This window comes from Ursus arctos, unplaced genomic scaffold (genome assembly GCF_023065955.2).
Source record: "Ursus arctos isolate Adak ecotype North America unplaced genomic scaffold, UrsArc2.0 scaffold_24, whole genome shotgun sequence".
NCBI classification, from domain to species: Eukaryota; Metazoa; Chordata; class Mammalia; order Carnivora; family Ursidae; genus Ursus; species Ursus arctos.
The window spans coordinates 16776614-16795296 of record NW_026622919.1 but is presented as its reverse complement, the minus strand read 5'-3'; the positions used below and the strand labels follow the sequence as shown (position 1 = coordinate 16795296).

General features: G+C 38.6%; 1 protein-coding gene across 1 annotated transcript in view; it reads right to left on the bottom strand.

Moving 5' to 3' along the window:
- The window catches only part of NSF (N-ethylmaleimide sensitive factor, vesicle fusing ATPase), a 147794-nt gene extending 132261 nt beyond the window's left edge, over positions 1–15533 (bottom strand). The window contains exon 1 of the mRNA XM_026512581.4: positions 15438–15533. Within this exon, the coding sequence (XP_026368366.1) occupies positions 15438–15449 (12 nt within the window). The 5' untranslated portion in view covers positions 15450–15533. The remainder of the gene's footprint in view (positions 1–15437) is intronic.
- Positions 15534–18683: the final 3150 nt, after the last annotated feature.

The window sequence follows — 18683 nt, the reverse complement described above, 5'->3', positions numbered from 1 at the left end:
AAAACAAGATGGTACTGGTACAAAAACAAACGGTTCATGGAGTAGAACTACCAACAGAGAGGGGCGCCTGGGTGGCTCAAGTCGCTAAAGCGTCTGCCTTCAGCTCAGGGAGTGATCCCAGAGTTCTGGGATTGAGCCCTGCATCAGGCTCCTCTGCTGGGAGGCTGCTTCTTCCTCTCCTACTCCCCCTGCTTGTGTTCCCTCTCTCGCTGGCTGTCTCTCTCTCTGTCAAATAAATAAATAAATAATAAAATCTTAAAAAAAAAAAAAGAACTACTAACAGAGAAATAGGATTAAATATACATGAGAACTTAATATACAAGATTGAGAATCAGTGGGGGAAACTATTCAATAATGGTGTTGAGACAACAGACTATCCATTTGGTAGTGGTGAGGGAGGAGTGTTAATAATAAAAGCTAAGGGGCGCCTGCGTGGCTCAGTCGTTAAGTGTCTGCCTTTGGCTCAGTTCATGATCCCAGTACACTGGGATCCAGCCCCGCATTGGGCTCCCTGCTCAGCGGGAAGCCTGCTTCTCCCTCTCCCACTCCCCTGCTTGTGTTGCCTCTCCCTCTGTCAAATAAATAAATAAAATCTTAAAAAAAAAAAAAAAGCTAATGTGTTTGGGGAGTTTCATTATGAATCAGACACAGTTTTAAGAGCTTCACATACCTGCAAACATCCCAGCCCACAATTCTTTCTGATTACCAAAATCTAACATTACAGTTGACCCCTTGAACTACATGGGTTTGAACTCTACTTCTATGAAGCTTTTTTTTGATAAATACATTACAGTATTATAAATGTATTTTCTCTTCTTTATGATTTTCTTTATATATATATATATATATATTAACATATATATATATATTTTTAATCAAGTAAACTCTATGCCCAACGTGGGGCTCAAACTCACAACCCCAAGATCTAGAGTCACACGTTCTACCAACTGAGCCAGCCAGGTGCCTCCCATATGATTTTCTTAACATTTTTTTCTCTAGCTTAATTCACTGTTAAGAATACAGCATACAAAATAAGTGTTATTCAACCATTTCTCAGTAAGGCTTCTGGTAACAGACTATTAGTAGCTAAGATTTGGGGGAGTCAAAAATTCTAACTGGAATTTCCATTGTCAATGTCCCTAACCCCTGTGTTCTTCAAAGGTCAACTGTATCTGCCTCACTCCAGCTCTAGGTGTGTTTCTCACAACACAAGAAAATTACTCCTCTTTAAATGATTCTTTAATATGATTCATTCTGAATATTCATACTTAGAAGAGAAAAAATTATTTTAAGGTGAATAACTGAAGATTGCATATTTTCATCCTATAGGCACCTTCAATATGATTTAAGCATATAATATAGTTTCATTTCATCATCTTCAAGGATCACAACAGTCCACTGTTAACTTCAACCACCCTCATCTTGGACTTCTAGCCTCCATAACTGTGAGAAATAAATTTCTGCTGTTTAAAGTTACCCAGTCTCTGGCATTTTATTATAGCAGCCCAAAAAGACTAAGACAATTTCATGTAACATACAATTCATCATTTTAAAGTGTACATTTCAGTGGTTTTTACAATATTCGCTATGTTGTGCAATCATCACCACTAACGCTTCCAGAACATTTCCAGCAAACTTCAAAAAGAAACCCTGTACTTATTAGTAGTTAGTCCCAATTTTCCCCTCCCTTCACCCTCTGATAACCACTAGTTTAACTGTCACTGTGGATTTACCTAGTCTGGACATTTCATATGAACAGAATCAGAAAATCTGTCATCTTTGTAGGACTGTCTTCTTTCGCTTAGCATAATGTCTTCAAGATTTTCTATGTTGCAGTGTGTGACCAGATCATTCACACTGTATGAATAGGCCACATTGGTTTATCTAGTCATCAGCTGATAGACATTGGGTTATTTCCACTTTTTGGCTATTATGAATAATGCTATGAACATCCATCTAACAAGTTTATGTACAAACATGTACTTTCGTCTCAATTATATACCTAGGAGTAGAACTGCTGAGTCATTCTGTTTAACTTTCTGAAGAACTGTCACTGTTTTCCACAATGACTACAGCATTTTACATTCTCACCAGCAGAGGATAACAGTTCCAATTTCCCTGCATGAGCACCCACACTTTTTCTTTTTTTTAAACTATAACCAACCTAACGGGTGTAAAGTGGTACCTCATTGGTTTGTTTTGTTTTTCTTAAGGCTGGGCGTGGAGCCTAACGCAGGGCTTGAACTCACCACCCTGAGGTCAACACCTGAGCTGAGATCAAGAGTTAGATGCTTAATCAACTGAGCCACTCAGGAACCCCTCATCATGGCTTTAATTTGCATTTCCTTAATGATAATGATGTTGAACATCTCTTCACATGCTTACTGGTCATTTGCACATTTGTTTAGGAGAGATGTCTATTCAAATCCTTTACCGATTTTTATTTTTCCATTGCCTGTTTTTATATTGTTGTCTTTTAATGTTGAGTTGCAAGAGTTCTTTATATATTCTGGATACTAGACCCTTATCAGATATATGATTTGCAAATATTCTCTCCCATTCTGTGGGTTGTCATATTTTTGATAGTGGTCTTCAATGCATAAAAGTTTTAAATTTTGATGAAGTCCAACTTATCTATTTTTTTTATGCTTTTGTCATATCCAAAAGAAAATCACTGTTTAACCCCAAGTCATGCAGATTTTTACCAATGTTTCTTCCTAAGATGTTACAGATTTAGATCTTTCATCCATTCTGAGTTAATTTTTTGTATGTGGTGTGAGGTAGGGGTCCAAATTCACTCTTTTGCATGAAGATATCCAGCTGTCCCAGCATCATTTGCTAAAAAGACTGTTCTTTCCCCATTGAATGGTCTTGGCATGCTTGTTAAAAATCAATTGACCATGAATTTATGGGTTTACTTTTGGACTTTCAATTCTATTCCATTGGTTTATATGACTATCCTTATGCCACCAGCACATCATCTTGATTATTATAGCTTTGTAGTAAGTTTTGAAATCATGTGTGTGTCCTGCAACTTTGTTCTACTTTTTCCAATTGTTGTGGATTCAATGGCTTTGCAACCCCATATGAATTTTAGGAGAAGCTTATCCATTTCTGGAAAAAAGGCAGTTGGAATTTTGACGAGGATCACACTGAATTTACAGATCAATTCAGGGAGTATTGCTACATTAATAATATTAAGTCTTCCAATCCATGAACACAAGATGTCTTTCCATTTCTTTAGATCTTTAATTTCTTTCAACATGTTTTGTACTTTTTAGGGTACAAGCATTGTACTTCCTTGAATTTATTCATAAGTACTTTATTCTTTTTGATGTTATCGTAAATGGAATTGTTTTCTCAATTTCATTTTCAGATTGTTCATTGCTAGTGTATGGAAATGCAACTGATTTTTGTATATTGATCTTGTATCCTGCAACTTTGCTGGATTCATTTTTTGTAAATTCTTTAGGGTTTTCTATATATAAGATCATGTCATCTGCAAATTGAACTTTATTTCTTTCCAAACTTTTTTTTTCTTTACCTTACTTGTGAACTGCCTACCTAGAACCTCCAATATCTCATTGAATATAAGTAGCAAGAGCAGGCATCCTTATCTTGTTCCTGATCTTAAAATGGAAAGCTTTCAGTTTTCTCCAGTAAGTATAATGTTAGCTGTGGATTATTCTGTTGAATTTTGCTTGTTGAACTGAATTTACAGAGTGCCAACTCAAGGTTGCTCCGAGAATCTAACAAGAAAAGATCTGTGAAGGTGTTTTCAAAACTGTAAAATACCATTTAGTTTAAGATATCTTTATTCAGTAACTTAGTGCTCTTACTCTAAAAAGTTATCTCTAAATGTTAAAGAAATGAAAACAATGTTTGTGAAGCTCTCTTTTTAATTCCCGACATCCTGATGGAAGTGTAGTACTTATGTTCTTTTGAAGGGTGAAGGGGAAGAGAAGAATCTTAGGAGAAGTAATCAGAACAAAAATAGAAGGCCTAGAGCCTCACCCCAGTTTAAAAAAAAAAGAACTACCATTTCTTTAAATCAACTTTTATTGAAGAAAAACATACCTCCAGAAACGTACGTACATTAAAGTGTCTGGCTAAATGAATTTCTAAAAAGTGAACACACCGAGTTCAAGAAAGAGAACAATACCAGCCTCCCATACTTCCCCCTCCTAGTTACTAGCCCTTTACCCCCAACTACAGATAACCAGTATCTTGTTTCTATCATCAGAAATAATCATAGTTTTGCCTATTTTTGAAACTTTATATAAATAGAATCATATAGTATGTGCAATTTTGTGTCTGACTTCTCTCCCTCAATGTCATGATTGTGAAACGCATCCACACTCTTGCATGCAGCACTAGTTCATTCATTTTCATTGCTTTTTATAGTATATAATTATATGACTATGCCACCATTATTTATCCATTTGAGTTGTCTCCAGTTTCTAATTATGAATACTGCTGCTATCAGCATGTTTGTACATGTCTTTTGAATAATATATGTATGAATTTCTATTGGATATACACCCCCCACACACACAGCCTCCAGAACTGCTGGGTCATAGCATATACATACATGTTCAGCTTCAGGGAATTTTGCCTAACATGTACAATGTGGTGTTTTGATATAAGTATACTTTGTGGAATGATAACCACAATCAAGCTAATTAACATATCCAGCACCTCACATAGTTAACCATTTTCTCTGTGTGTGGTAAGAACACTTAAGATCTACTCTCAGCAAATTTCAAGTATACAATATATCATTTTTAACGATAGTTACCATGCTATCTAGCATTTTAAATTGTTTCTATGGGAAGAGCACTTCAAATACCAAATTCACTATACTGCAGGAAATAACTTTGCATTCTTAAATGTTTGAGAATTGGATACAGTTCAAGGTATTAACGGGAAGAAAAGGCAATAATCCTGAAATCTCGAAATAACAAGGTTGAATATACATTTGGAAAGAAATGGGAAAATTATCTTCAGCAATCTGGAGAGCACCATGTACCAAGTCAATGGTTCTTAACTTTAGCATACATCAGAATCACTTGGATAATGTGTTAAAGGAGATTGCAGGGGCCCCACCACCAGAGTTTCTAATTTCATCAGCCTGGGGTAGGGCCTGAGAATTTGCATTTCTAACAAGTTCTCGGGTGATACTGATTAGCTGGTCTGCAGATTCCACTTTGAGAATCACTGTATTAAGTAAGGAGAAATAATCTTCATAAAAACAGAAATACCTACAGGTTCCTTTCTTTCTACAATAGAAATGTGGGAAACAGGCTTCAATAATGCCCTTAGGCCATTTCATCATTTAACTTGAAAAATACAATTAAGTTTATTTTGATGCTTGTTAAGTAGTAAATTGATTGGGAGGCTTTTTATACAAAAAACAATAATCAGACTCAATATCGGCACATGGAGAAAAAAGACTAGCATGAAATCCAGCAGCTGTTTAAAGTTAGATCTATGCCACATTATTAATGATCTGAATAACAGAATAAACATCAGTACAGAATTCAACAGCTTGGCAGAGAATGTAACATTAAAATTCAAACTACATTGTCCAAAATGATGATTTATTAAGGTATTTAGAAATAAATGTTCATCCATTCACTCAACAATCATTCACTGAGTAATACATCCACACCAGGCTCTGTTCAAACAGTGAGAACCACGTCTTCTATCATCTCACAAAATGCTGTCAATATTATTCTCTAGGAGAAAAGTAACTAGGATAACTAAATTTTTTAAATTCCCCCACCTTGATGTTCTTTGGAAGACCCAGAATTAGCGATAATTGCTATTTTCATTGCTTGTCAACCAAGTAAGAAAATGTTTGTTCATATGCACATAACACTAAAAACACTTTACAGTATTTAAAAATCCACCAGCAAAACCCTAAAATATTCTTTTATTATTTAGGGATTTTAAAAATAAGTGAATGTTGGATTTGAAAAATGACTACTTATTTCTTACTTTAATAATTTTCCCATTTTCTACATTACCAAAGATCTATATGGCTAGTGCAAAACACGTGAGAACTTTAGCACTTCATTCTGAATTTAGCAAAGGACCAAAATACCCTGCATTACTCACAAACAGCTGATGCTAATTCATTTGGTTTCAAATCTATAGAGCACAAAGTTTTGATAAATTATTAGTACTTTTTGGCTTAATGTCAAAAAAAAAAAAGAAAAGGAAATCGGCTTTGTAGAGTAAATTCAGCTGAATTTTATTGAAATTATCTTTTATCTGCTCTTGTAAAACATAAGGGGAAAATGCAGGTCAAAATCAATGACAATAAAGATAATTTTTTTCTAAAGATTTTTTATTTTTAAGTAATCTCTACACCCAATATGGGGCTTGAACTCATGACCCTGAGATTGAGTTGCACACTCTACTAAGCCAGCCAGGCACCTCAATAAAGATAAATCTAAATTTAAAGATAAAGACATTTTTTGGGGCACCTGGGTGGCTCAATCATTAAGCGTCTGCCTTCGGCTCAGGTCATGATCCCAGGGTCCTGGGATAGAGCCCCACATCGGGCTCCCTGCTCAGCGGGAAGCCTGCTTCTCACACTCCCCCTGCTTGTGTTCCCTCTCTCCCTGTGTCTCTGTCAAATAAATAAAATCTTAAAAAAAAAAAAGATAAAGACATTTTTTAAAAGAGGAAAGATTACCTTCATATGGAAAAGGGTCAAGAAATGCCAAATAAAGAAAAATAAGGAGGGGGCAAGAATAATTTTAGCATATATCAAGAATAATTTTAAAGCTATCATACAATATATATAACATCAAATAATACAATTATTATAAAATATATAATATGATATACATTTAATATAATATTAAAGCTATTTTAATTAAAACAGTGGCACTGGTGCATGTATAGGCAAACAGCATATTAATAACAGAGTCCAGACTTAGGGTGGTTATAAAACACAGATAGCATTAAAATCAGTGGGAAAAAAGGATGGACTCAATAAATGACGTTGGGACAACTGGCTATACATATGGAAAAGATAAAATTAGCTTCCCAATTCACACCAAACACAAAAATAAATTCCAGACGAATTCTTTCTTTTTTTTTTTTCCCTTAAGATGTGTTTACTTATTTATTTGAGAGTGAGAGCGAGAGAGATCACATAGGGAAGAGGAAGAAGCAGACTTGCCACTGATCAGGGAGCCTGATGTGGGGCTTGATCCCAGAACCCTAGGATCATGACCTAAGCCAGAGGCAGACGATTAACCCTCTTAGCCATCCAGGCACCCCAAATTCCAGACGAATTAAACACCAAATTGTAAAACCCAAAATTTTAAACTTTTGAGATGAGTATCTTTTTGACTTGAAAGTAGGTAAAGATTTCTTTTAGGGCACCTGGGTGGCTCAGTTGGCTGAGCAGCCGACTCTTGGTTTTGGCTCAGGTCATGATCTCAGGGTCCTGGGATTGAGCCCCGCGTGGGCTCTGCGCTCAGTGGGAAGTCTGCTTCAGGATTCTCTCTCTCCCTCTCCCTCTCCTTCTGGCCCTCCCCTGCTGTCTCTCTCTCCCTCTAAAATAAATAAATAAACCTTAAAAAAAAAAAGATTTCTCTTAAAGCACACAAACACAATAATCATAAGGTAACAAATAAGTAATTATAGCTATAATAAAATTTAAACCTAAAACTCTATAAACATGAAAATATCACCACTGTCTGGGAGAAGCTATTTACAACTAAATAAGAATGAGATTCCAAAGCATACCTTACTCCCCACAAAACGAAAACTCTACAAATTAATTTTTTTTTTAAATACTAATAGCCAAAAGGTAAAAATAGGCAAAGGTTATACAAAGATGATTTGGAGAAGGAGATATCCCAATGACCAATATGAAAACTGCTCAATCTCACTAGTAATTAGGGAAAAAATGCAAATTTATTTATTTTTAAAGATGTTATTTATTTGAGAGAGAGAAAGCATGAGGTGGGGAGGGTCAGAGAGAGAAGGAGAAGCAGGCTCCCCACTGAGCCAGGAGCCTGATGCGGAGCTCTATCCCAGGACCCTGAGATCATGACCTGAGCCGAAGGCAGACACTTAACCGCCTGAGCCCCCCAGGCGCCCCGAAAAAATGCAAATTTAAACAGTAAGATTGTTTATACCTATCATAATGTAGAAATTATAATGTCGGCTATGTTAAGTGCTGGAAAGGACATGAGTAACACACACTCATATACTGCTGGCAAGAGTGCAAACTGGTATAACTAGGTAAAGACAAAGGTTAACTCATCACCCAGCAATTCTATGTAGCAATTCTACATAAGATACATGTCTAAGTTTCTAGACATATATCTTAAAGAAACTCTTACATGTGCATGTAAGGAGACATATAGAAGAATGTATACTCCATAAAAAATAAAATTGGAAGCCACTTAAATTATCCTCAGATAAGAAAAGAGATAATTGTGGAGCAGTCACAAAATAGGATACTACACAGTAGTTAAACAGAATTAACTGGCTCTCTATATATCAACATGACTAAATTTCAAATGTCATTTTAAATTTAAAAAATGCAGTTTGCAGAAGGAAATATACAGTATGACATCATTATATATATTTTTAAAACACACAAAACAATTTATTACTTATGGGCACAAACATACATAAATGTGAACAGAAAGGATCTATACCAACTTCAGAATAGTGGTTAATTTGGGGGAAAGGTTAGTGAAATCAAAAGGAGATACAAAAGAGATTCAATTGGATCTGTAATGTTTTATTTCTAAAAATTAAAGTTCTGAAACAAATATCACAATATGTTAACACTTAAATCTGGGTGGTGAGCATATGGATATATGCTATTTGCTGTACTTTTCAGCATGCTTGAAATCTTTTTTAAGATTTTTTTTTTTAAGTAATCTCTGTACCCAATGTGGGGCTCGAACTCACAACCCCAAGATCAAAAGTTGCATGTTCTTCTGAGTGAGCCAGCCAGGCGCCCCATGCTTGAAATCTCTTAAAGTGTATATAAATTATTCTTGTTTAAATGCACAGAATTTCTAGAAATACTTACAGTCAAGAAAGGAATAGTTTCCACCATAAAAAATAAGTCGGAAATTATGAGATTAAATCTCTAGGAAACTGAAAGACAACATAGTGTAGGCCTCAGAGACCACTCAGTGGTATTAATACGGAATTGTGAGAGAGGATCTCATTAAGACGTTCTTACCGAAGATACACACCCAGAGTATGGACCCTTAAGAACTGCACTATAGCAAAGTGTCTAGTATATTGCCAGTGCAGGTGTTTCCAGGGGCTCACTGTTCTGACAATTCAAGAATTTTCAAAAGTACAATAGTATACTTTCTTTTTTTTTTTTTTTTAAGATTTTATTTATTTGTCAGAGAGAGAGAGGGCACAAGCAGCAGACAGAGGCAGAAGCAGGCCCCCCGCTGAGAAGTAGCCCGATGCGGAACTCGATCCCAGGACCCTGGGATCATGACCTGAGCCAAAGGCAGATGCTTAACTGACTGAGCCACCCAGGCATTCCCAATAGTATACTTTCACCTTATACCTCTGCACCTTGTTTTAAGTACTTGAAAAAAGAATACATCCACTTTAAGCATAAATTTCTTTTGTTTCAAAAAGAAGCTATTTAATAGTGCTATAAATAGTTCAATTTTATTTTCTAAAACATATTGCATTTGAAGATACTTTTTAAAATCTCCACTAAAGTAACACACACAAACAATAACTACTGCATGTAAGAGTGCAGAAAGTTGATGTGCAACTCTGACTTTACGAAACAAGACTACAAAACATTCTGTATTGTTTGATTGGACTTGTGGTATTGCACATAAGCTATTCCCAATTCAGAACTTGTGCTCCAAAACTACCTGAAGGTCGATTATTTGGTAAAGATGTCATTTACCCACAAAATGTTATAAATGGCTAGGTTTCTTGGGGCGCATGGTGGCTCAGGCATTTGAGCATCAGACTCTTGGTTTCAGCTCAGGTTATGATCTCAGGGTCGTGGGATAGAGCCCCACATCCAGCTCTGCGCAGGAATCGTCTGCTTCAGATTCTCTCTCCCCCTCCCTCTCTCTCTCCCTCTGTCCCTCCCCACTCACGCTCTCTAAAATAAACAAAATCTTTAAAAATAAATACATAAACAAATAAATGGCTAGGTTTCTAGACTAGGCTACAAGTTTCATCAGTATACTGATACTAAATATACTAGCCTGCCCTCGAAAAACGTGAGATTAGGTAAATTTTACCTCTAACATCTTTCTTCTTAAAAATTTTTTAAAAGATTTTATTTATTTATTTGAGAGAGAGAGAGAAAGAATAAGCCGTGATGAAGGGCAGAGGGAGAGAGAGAGAGAAGCAGACTCCCTGCCGAGCAGGAAGTCCAATGCGGGGCTCAATCCCAGGACCCTAGGATCACGACGTGAGCTGAAGGCAGACTCTTAACCAACTGAGCCACCCAGGTGCCCCTCTAACTTCTTTCTACACCTCATTCAACTCCTTAGATTCCTATTTAACATCATCTTATTCCTATTCCTTCACAACGGATTACCTCAACAAGGTGTAAGAATTTATGAAGAAAGGGATCCATTGGCTTTACTGGCATTACTGTATGTGTATTTTCAGAAAGGCACTGCTGAATCTCCAGCAAGTGAAATTTCTGGCAATTTTAAAAGATTATAAAAAAGTTCAGGAAATGCGGAAAGCCTTTCTTCTCTTCAGTAACCAGGTGGTGGTGGTGGTGGTGGTGGTGGTGGTGGTGGTGGTGGTAGTAGAAGGGGCCAAGAAAGCAACACCAAATAGAACAGCTTTACTCGGGAGCCTCTCCATACTTAGAGTCAGCTCTCCTAAACATTTAAGGCTGTATTTCAGATTCTTTCTTTCCTCCACTTCTGATTCTATGATTTCAGAGAAGCTGTAGCATAAGAGTTCTGATAGTGCATAAGAGGCCTGGGGCAGTGGTAGCCATCTGTATGGGGAGTTCATTTATAACTAAGAGTCCGTATTCAATGTAAGTAATAAGAATTAGAACTATAGAATCTGCTTTATTACCAGCAAAAATTTAAGACAGCCAAGAACATTAATTATCTAACTCAATCTTTTTGAAAGGCCAAAGGGAATCAAGTACGTTTAAATCAATTCATCATTTATTATAAAACATATCCAACTTACAATTCCTTGTTTTTTCTCATATAGTAAATACATTGAAGAAGATAATGACAAGAATTATTTCCTTTCAGGTTCTTTGCTTTTGAGATTAGGAGCTTCAGGATATTTTAGGGTCATCAGTTCTGATGACCTAAATGCTATTTACTGAATAATATCACACATTTTATTCTTCGGCCAATTTCCCAGATGAACTAAACATGATGCTCTCCTTTGCCCAGAAAAAGCAAAAGACAAGATATACAGGTTACTAATGCTACCAGTGATACATGTGATATAATGATTCAGTGAAAAAAAAAAGCCTTCAATTATATAGTGAATATAAATACCATTTACAAGATGTCAGAATGAGAAAATTAAACTAACCAAAAGCAAAAATAATTCAAAATAGCTTTTCTCCCACAAAAGGAAATTCAGAACTCATTTTAAAAGCCTTACAACAAGGCTAACTCTATTTGTTAAACAACAATAAGTAGTTACTAGGAAATTATAGTTGTCAGAAGAAACAAGAAAATCAGGGATGGGCCAAAGGTGTTCAGATTTTCCAAAAGATAGACGGTAGTTTTTGAAAATTAAACTTTGGCAGCAACCTCCAAAAGTTCTAGGTAAGGTAAATCTACTCTTCTCTAGACCCTTGCAACAAAGTTGGTGAAGCAGGTAATAGTAGCAAACTGAGATGAATTCATATCCTGACCCTGCTTCTTGTTAGTTATGAACCTGGAAGATTAAGGAGCCCCTATCTCTGAGAAAAACAATATTAATGCTACCTAGCTTGCAGAGTGGTTTCGTCAGGATTAAATGAGATATGTTTGTATTTAAGTAATGGTACTCAAAGTATACTGATGTTTATCAGTCTAGAGGAAGGTCTCTAAGAGCACGCTCAAGGGCTATTTCTGACCCGTCTTATTCTCCTTTTTATCAATGACTTGAATATAGACACAGAAGTCATGATTTTAAGCCTATAGGTGAAAACAAAATCAGCAGACAGAGCTACTATGTTGCATAACATGAAAGAATCGAGAACCAAGAAGAGCATGAACAAGTAGTAGATAGGTCCTGATATAAAGAAAAAAAAATTGTAAAGGGATAAATGTAAGGTTTTATACTTAGGTTCAATAAAACAATTGCACAATACATAAAATGGGGTGGGGGAGCCAATCTTAAAAGAATATGAGAGTTAATTGACTGCAAGCTCATTATGAGCCAAGAGTGTGATTTACTACAGAATAAAAGCAAATACAATTTTACCTGTATTAATAATGGTAGTAAGCGTTCAGCATATTCTTCACTAATCACTGTGTTCCACTTGGGGCACATTTTAGAAGAAACATTGGCAAAACAGCATTTCCAAAGGAAGGTAATCTAAATGATGAAGGGTTTGGAATACAGAATATTTGAGGAACTGGGGATGTCTGACTACCAAAAGAGAAAATCTGAGAGAATATGTAACCTGTCTTCAAATATATGAGGACCTATCATATGGAAAAGGAATTGTGTTTAGTTCTATGTATCTGTAAAGAGCTAAAAATTACTTGGGACGCCATATGAAAAAGACCTCTCTAACATGACACTAAAATGGGTTAGCTTTAATGGTGATGCACCCTCTACTGCTAGAATATTCAAACAGAGATTAGATTAGTTTCATTTTAAACAAAAATGTATTGAGCACCTAGGTCCCAGGCAGTGTGCAAAGTACAAGTGATGATAATGAATAAAAAACTAACACGGTCTCTTCTTTCATGAAAGATAAATGGTAAAGGCAAATAACTACACCAATAAATTTAAAATGACAAATAGATAAATCTCTAAGGAAAGGAATACAATTCTTCAAGAGCATATAACAAAGGACCATGACTTGTGTGGGATCAGAACAGACTTCCCTTAAGTAGATGAGTGATCTATGAGTAGGAGGTAAATGGTTGGGAACAGAACATCACAAAGAAAGGAAACAGCACATGCAAAGACCTTGTGGTAAGAGACACTACTAAAGTTCAAGGAACTGAATGGTTTATATAACCTGAGCATAGACTGTAAGGCAGTGAGTAGAAAGAAGCAGGAGTAGAACCACAAAGGGCCTTACAGGACCAATTTGGATTGATCTTCTCCCAAAAGTAACCTGATGCTATTGAGGTAGGGGTTTAAGTAGCAACAGGCATGGGAGGAAACAATCAATGTGGAAAATGCTGTAAAGAGACCTCTAGTGAGCTTCCCGAAGTAGTCCAAACCACAAATGATGGTAGTTTGGGGAAATGAAGTGGAAATAAGAATGCACAGAAGTGGACAGATTGAAGAGACTTTTAGGATATTAAAATGACAAAACCCACGTGACCCGTAGTCCAGTGGGTTATTTGGGTATAGTTTAAAGCACCAGTGCCCAAGCCATATTCTTTGGACCTAATAATACCCTTTTAGGGAAGGGATGGGGTTGGGTGGAATAGAACTCAGTGATGAATTTTACTGGGGGGGCACTGGTTTCCAGCCTATGGACGGTGATGCCATTCACTGAAACAGAAAACAGGAAAAGTACTAATTAGGTGGGGTAAGATCATAGGTTTAGATGTGAACAGTAGAGTTTGAGGTGCCTTGATTTTAAATAGGCAGTTTGACATATTGATCTGGAATTTAAAGGCTAGATCTGAACTGGGAGTAAAATACTGAGAATCACTGGCATATGGATGGTAGTTGATGCTGTAGGCTTAGAAGAGATTGCCCGAAGAGAAAATGGAGAAGAGAGCCTTGAGGAATATCTGCATTGAATAACAGGGTAGAGGAGGGTGAGTCTGCAAAAGAGAGGTGTGAGTAAAAACAGGAGCAAGCTGCACAGAAGCCATAGGAAGAGCATTTTCCATGAAGGAGGCAATGGTCAACCATGTCAAATGCCGTGGAGACATCAAGCCAAAGAATGAAAAATGTCAATTAAGTTTAGCAACACTTTTCGGTAGACTGATAGGGCCAGAAATCAGACCGCAGTGGGCTGAGGGATGAGTAGGTGGTAAGCAAATGGAAGACAATAAATGTACACAACTCTATCAAAATATCTGGCTGAAAAATGGGAAGAGAAAGGAGACAGCTGTGGGGGTTGAGGGAGGGTTTGTCTAAAGATGGGAGAAGCTTAAGTATGTTGAGAGGAAACAGGTGAATGCACAGGAGTGGGGTTTTTTGGGTGCAAAAAAAGAGAATCTGAAGCATGGGTAGAGGGAGTAGACATAGATAAAAGGAGGCTATGGGGAAAAGGAAGAGAAAGAGGTCAAATTAAATGACCTTTAAGGTCTCTTCCCACTCCATAATCTCACGATTTACAATTTCTTTTATATAGGATATTTGCAGGAGAGCATAAATCTATGCAAACTTGTTCAAATAAATCAGTCAAGCACATCCTTATCCCCTAGTGACGCAGTTAATGTCCCCAGGTTTATGACCAGTGTAATCTCTGGGCAAGATCCATCCCTCAGAGAGCTTTTAGCTCATCGCACACTGCAGTACAGCACAGAACCAGCCCTATCTCCCCTTGCCAAACCCATACTACACCGCGATCTTAAGAGGCTAAAGGAGGAAGTAAAATTTAAACCCTGAAACTCAACATATCCTACTGCATTCAAAGCGACTGTCATTCATAAAAACAAAACGCGACACCCTCAAATGCATCCCCACTCCAAGCTGGAGATATTCCTGCCTGTTCCGACAGTGACAGGTCCCCCAGATGGCTGGGGTTTAACACTCAAAGTCATTTGCACCTCCTCCTCCTTTCCCAAGACCTTTCACTCTAAAGAAACAGAAATGGGTTCCTAATGATCCTTCCCACAGCACTCGCCCCAACGCAGCAGACGGATCCCCCGCAATTATTCCAGCGGCTGCACCTAATAAGCCCTAGCAAGGGGGTGCAGAGAAACCCCCAAAGCCCGTCCGACGGGGCTGGGACCGCCACAATTCTGCGGCTGGCTTGGGGGAAGCGGGTAACAAGCCCCAAGGCATGGAAAGGGAGAATTAAAGGAGACCCAGGAGACCCAGGGTAGTGAGGGGGTCACCTCCCCTCGAGCTTCCTTAGGGGAATGGAGTTTCTGAGGAAGGGCAATCCCCTGCCACCGCTCCCCCTTCTCACCCTCAAGCCCTTCTCTGGCTTGCCGCCCCCTCCAACCCCCCATCTGCTGGGACTCACTCCCCCTCCCCTGGGGCCGTCCGGACCTCGGAGTGCCCGCGAACCCGGCGCCCCCGCCTCGAGCCGCAGGTTCGGGGCCGGCACTCACCCGGCCCGCCATCTTCGCGGACACGTCCGGCTCCGCGGCTGCAGCTGGGCGCTTAGTAAAGCCCGCCCCCGCCGCGCGCGCGCGCGCGCCCGTCGCCCGCCCTCGCGCAGGCGCGCAGCCGTCGTGAGGCCGCGCCCGCGCCCGGCCGCGTCCCCGGCGCTCCCGTCCCGTAGGGCGCGCGCAGGCTCAGCGGCTGCCGAGGGGCGGGCGGGGCGGCGGCGCCATTTTGAGCGGGAGCTGCGGGTGCTGTGACTCTGATTTCTGCAGAGTGCCTATCCGCTAGCGACTTTCTCAATGGTTTCTTTTTCGAGTCTTGTCACAGCTGACCGTTTGCGCCGGACTTTGTAGCAAGGCCTGTGATGTTTTAATCCCTTAGCTCAGCTTCTCTTTGCCCGCTGCTGCTTGCCCAGTAATGGCCTCTCATCCTTTTAACTTTCTGCTTCCAGATCCATTGAAATGTGAAAATGTGCCTAAGAGTCCTGCCCGAAGTTGGTTCTGAGTTCAAGTTCTACGTGAATTCAAGCGTTTTTCTGTAGGCGAGCTTGTTTACCTAGCTCCTGGAAATTAATCAACGTTGGCATTTGTATTTAGCTTATGTGTAGCCTGGAAAACAGTATTTTCTAAAAATTTAAAAGTGAATTGTGATTGTTGCTATACCTTTATTTTCTATATTTTTTATTTCATTATTAGGTATATTCATTTATAAAGGTAATGATTTTAACAATCTTTAAAATTCCCCAGTATTGTTTCATTTTAGACAATACGGCGGAATTTGAATGAACTATGCCCAAAATTCATTCTTTTTTTTTTTTTTTTTTTTTTACGTCGATGTTTCTACTATACCATTTCCTCACTGGAGTCTCAGAATAGGGGATAATAATTATTAGAATAAATAATTATAACAACAGCAGCAGCACCCTGCAAGAAGAGAGATTCTGCCTAGCAGATTCCCTGATGCTTTTATTGCCCCTGCCCGTGATAGCTTGTATTTCTATAAGCTATCAGCTCTTAAGACAGGAGAAACAACAGGATTTATCTTTCATTTCTCACAGTTGATTAGGAAAAAATAGTTTTTCCAACATGAGCAAAGGAAAAAATTAGAAGAGCTGGGCATACTTAGCGGTTTAAAATTGGGAATAAAAATCAATAAGTGGCCTGAAGGCGGGCCAGACACAGAAGAAACAAAATCAGGCCAGTTTTATGAACTCTCACGCAGTGCCTGAGAACCACATTGCTTTATTGGACAAATCAGATGTTAACTAAATCAGTGATCTGAGTTTGTCAGGAAAGACAGAACTAGTTGAACTCTGATCTATTAACTTGCAAAAGCTACAAAAACAATGAGAATGGATTGGTGAGCTTGGAGGTGTAGGTTCTTGTCCCTTCCCTTGCTTTGCCAACTCACTTGCCATATCTCTTAACCTCTCTGAGCCTGTTTCCTTATCTGCAAAGTGAGAGATATAATTAGATGAGCTTAATGGTTGTGTCTTATATTTGTTGATACTTTGAATTTGAATCTGTAAATCAAAGAGATTTATCAAACAGATCCAGAATATGATATTGGTTCTCAGGCCAATGACCTTGACATTATTTTCAAGGCCAGAGAATAATGCAAATATATTTACACCACTGGTTTGGTACTAGGTAAAATAGATTGCAAGGAAAAATGTCTTTAATCTCTCCAATAGGGAGGAATACTTACCACCTAGGAAAGATAGGCTCGCTGGAGAGGTTCCAATGTGTCTGTTTAGAGCGAGTAATAGGCCACCCTTTGTAGCGTCTCCAAAGTGGTATAAATTCAATAGCATCATGTACACTGTCCTACAGGTCCACCTATCAAAGAAACTAGGTAGGCATGAGCTCTTGCCTTTAAGGTGCTTAGTATCCAGCTGGAGCAGAAGGATTCTGAGATACTGGTCCAGGCTGTCACAGTGCCTGTACTTCCCATCTGTGCCTTGCTCTGCTCTTCAGGGTTATCTTAGAAATAGTGGAACTGATTCTGCATCACCTTTGAGCAATTCTTACAGTGATAGTCGATAACGAATAAATATTTTGCTGCCCCACATCCACGACCCCTTTTTCTGGCCACAGTTCCTCCAGCTCATGCCGCTTGGAAACTGTCAGACAAGGTGCCCTGCCATCCCCTGGCCCAGGAGGGAGCACAGAACCTAAGCTCAATCAATCAGATGCTTCTCTCCCAAGCAATTGCAACCTTTTCTATCCTGAGGAAGATAGAAAACAGTGAGAGCTGATTCACTACAATGGTGACACCTTGAAAAGACCATTCATGAATTATCTAGACCCCTGGAGTTTATCTGGTTTCTGTCTTCTGCAAAATCTGACTGTCCCTCTTTGTCTTCATTTGTTTGTCACTTTCTTTTTCCTTCTCTTCCTCAAAAAAAATACCTCCCTCAGCTCTTCATTGATCCTGAAATCCTTTTAATATGTTTTTCATTTACAATGAGAAAGTAGGTAAGACAGCTAACAATGATTTAGATGTATCCCTTTTTTTTTTTAAGTAATCTTAATGCCCAGCATGGAGCTCCAACTCACAACCCCAAGATTAGGAGTCACATGCCCTACTGAATGAGCCAGCCAGATGTCCCTAAATTTATCCTGAAGTGTAAATGACCAGCATAATTTTCTAAGGGCTGCAGGGCTTTTTTAGAGAGGCAGGAAGTGGATGAGGTGAGACTAGGGATAGAGTCAGAGAGGAAAGGGGTATTCGGTACCTCGAATGAAAGGACAAAAGATAATGACATAATAATGAATTAGATATAGCAGTGTCTAAAATAAGTAACAGTGAGGAACGGGGGTGGTGGTGGTAAGGGTTTGATCAAGATCGGTTCTTGTTGAACTGTGTGACCCAGTGTAATGATTAATTTTATGTGTCAGTTTGGCTGGGTCACAGTGCCCAGATCCTTGGTCAAACATTATGCTGGATGTTCCCATGTGGATATTTTTAGACGAGATTTACATTTAAATCCATGGATTTTGAGTACAGTAGGTACTCTCCATAACGTGGGTGGGCATCATCTAATCAGTTGAAGGCCTGCATTGAATAAAAGGCTAATCTCCTGGGAGCAACAGGAAATTTTCCAGCAGACTGCCTTCTGACTTCATCTGCAACATTACATCTTCCTGCTTTCCTAGCACAATGCCTTTGGACTGGAACTGCAAATCTTCCCTGAATCTTCAGTTTGCCAGCCTGCCTCATCAAATTTTTGGACTCCCCAAGCCTCCACA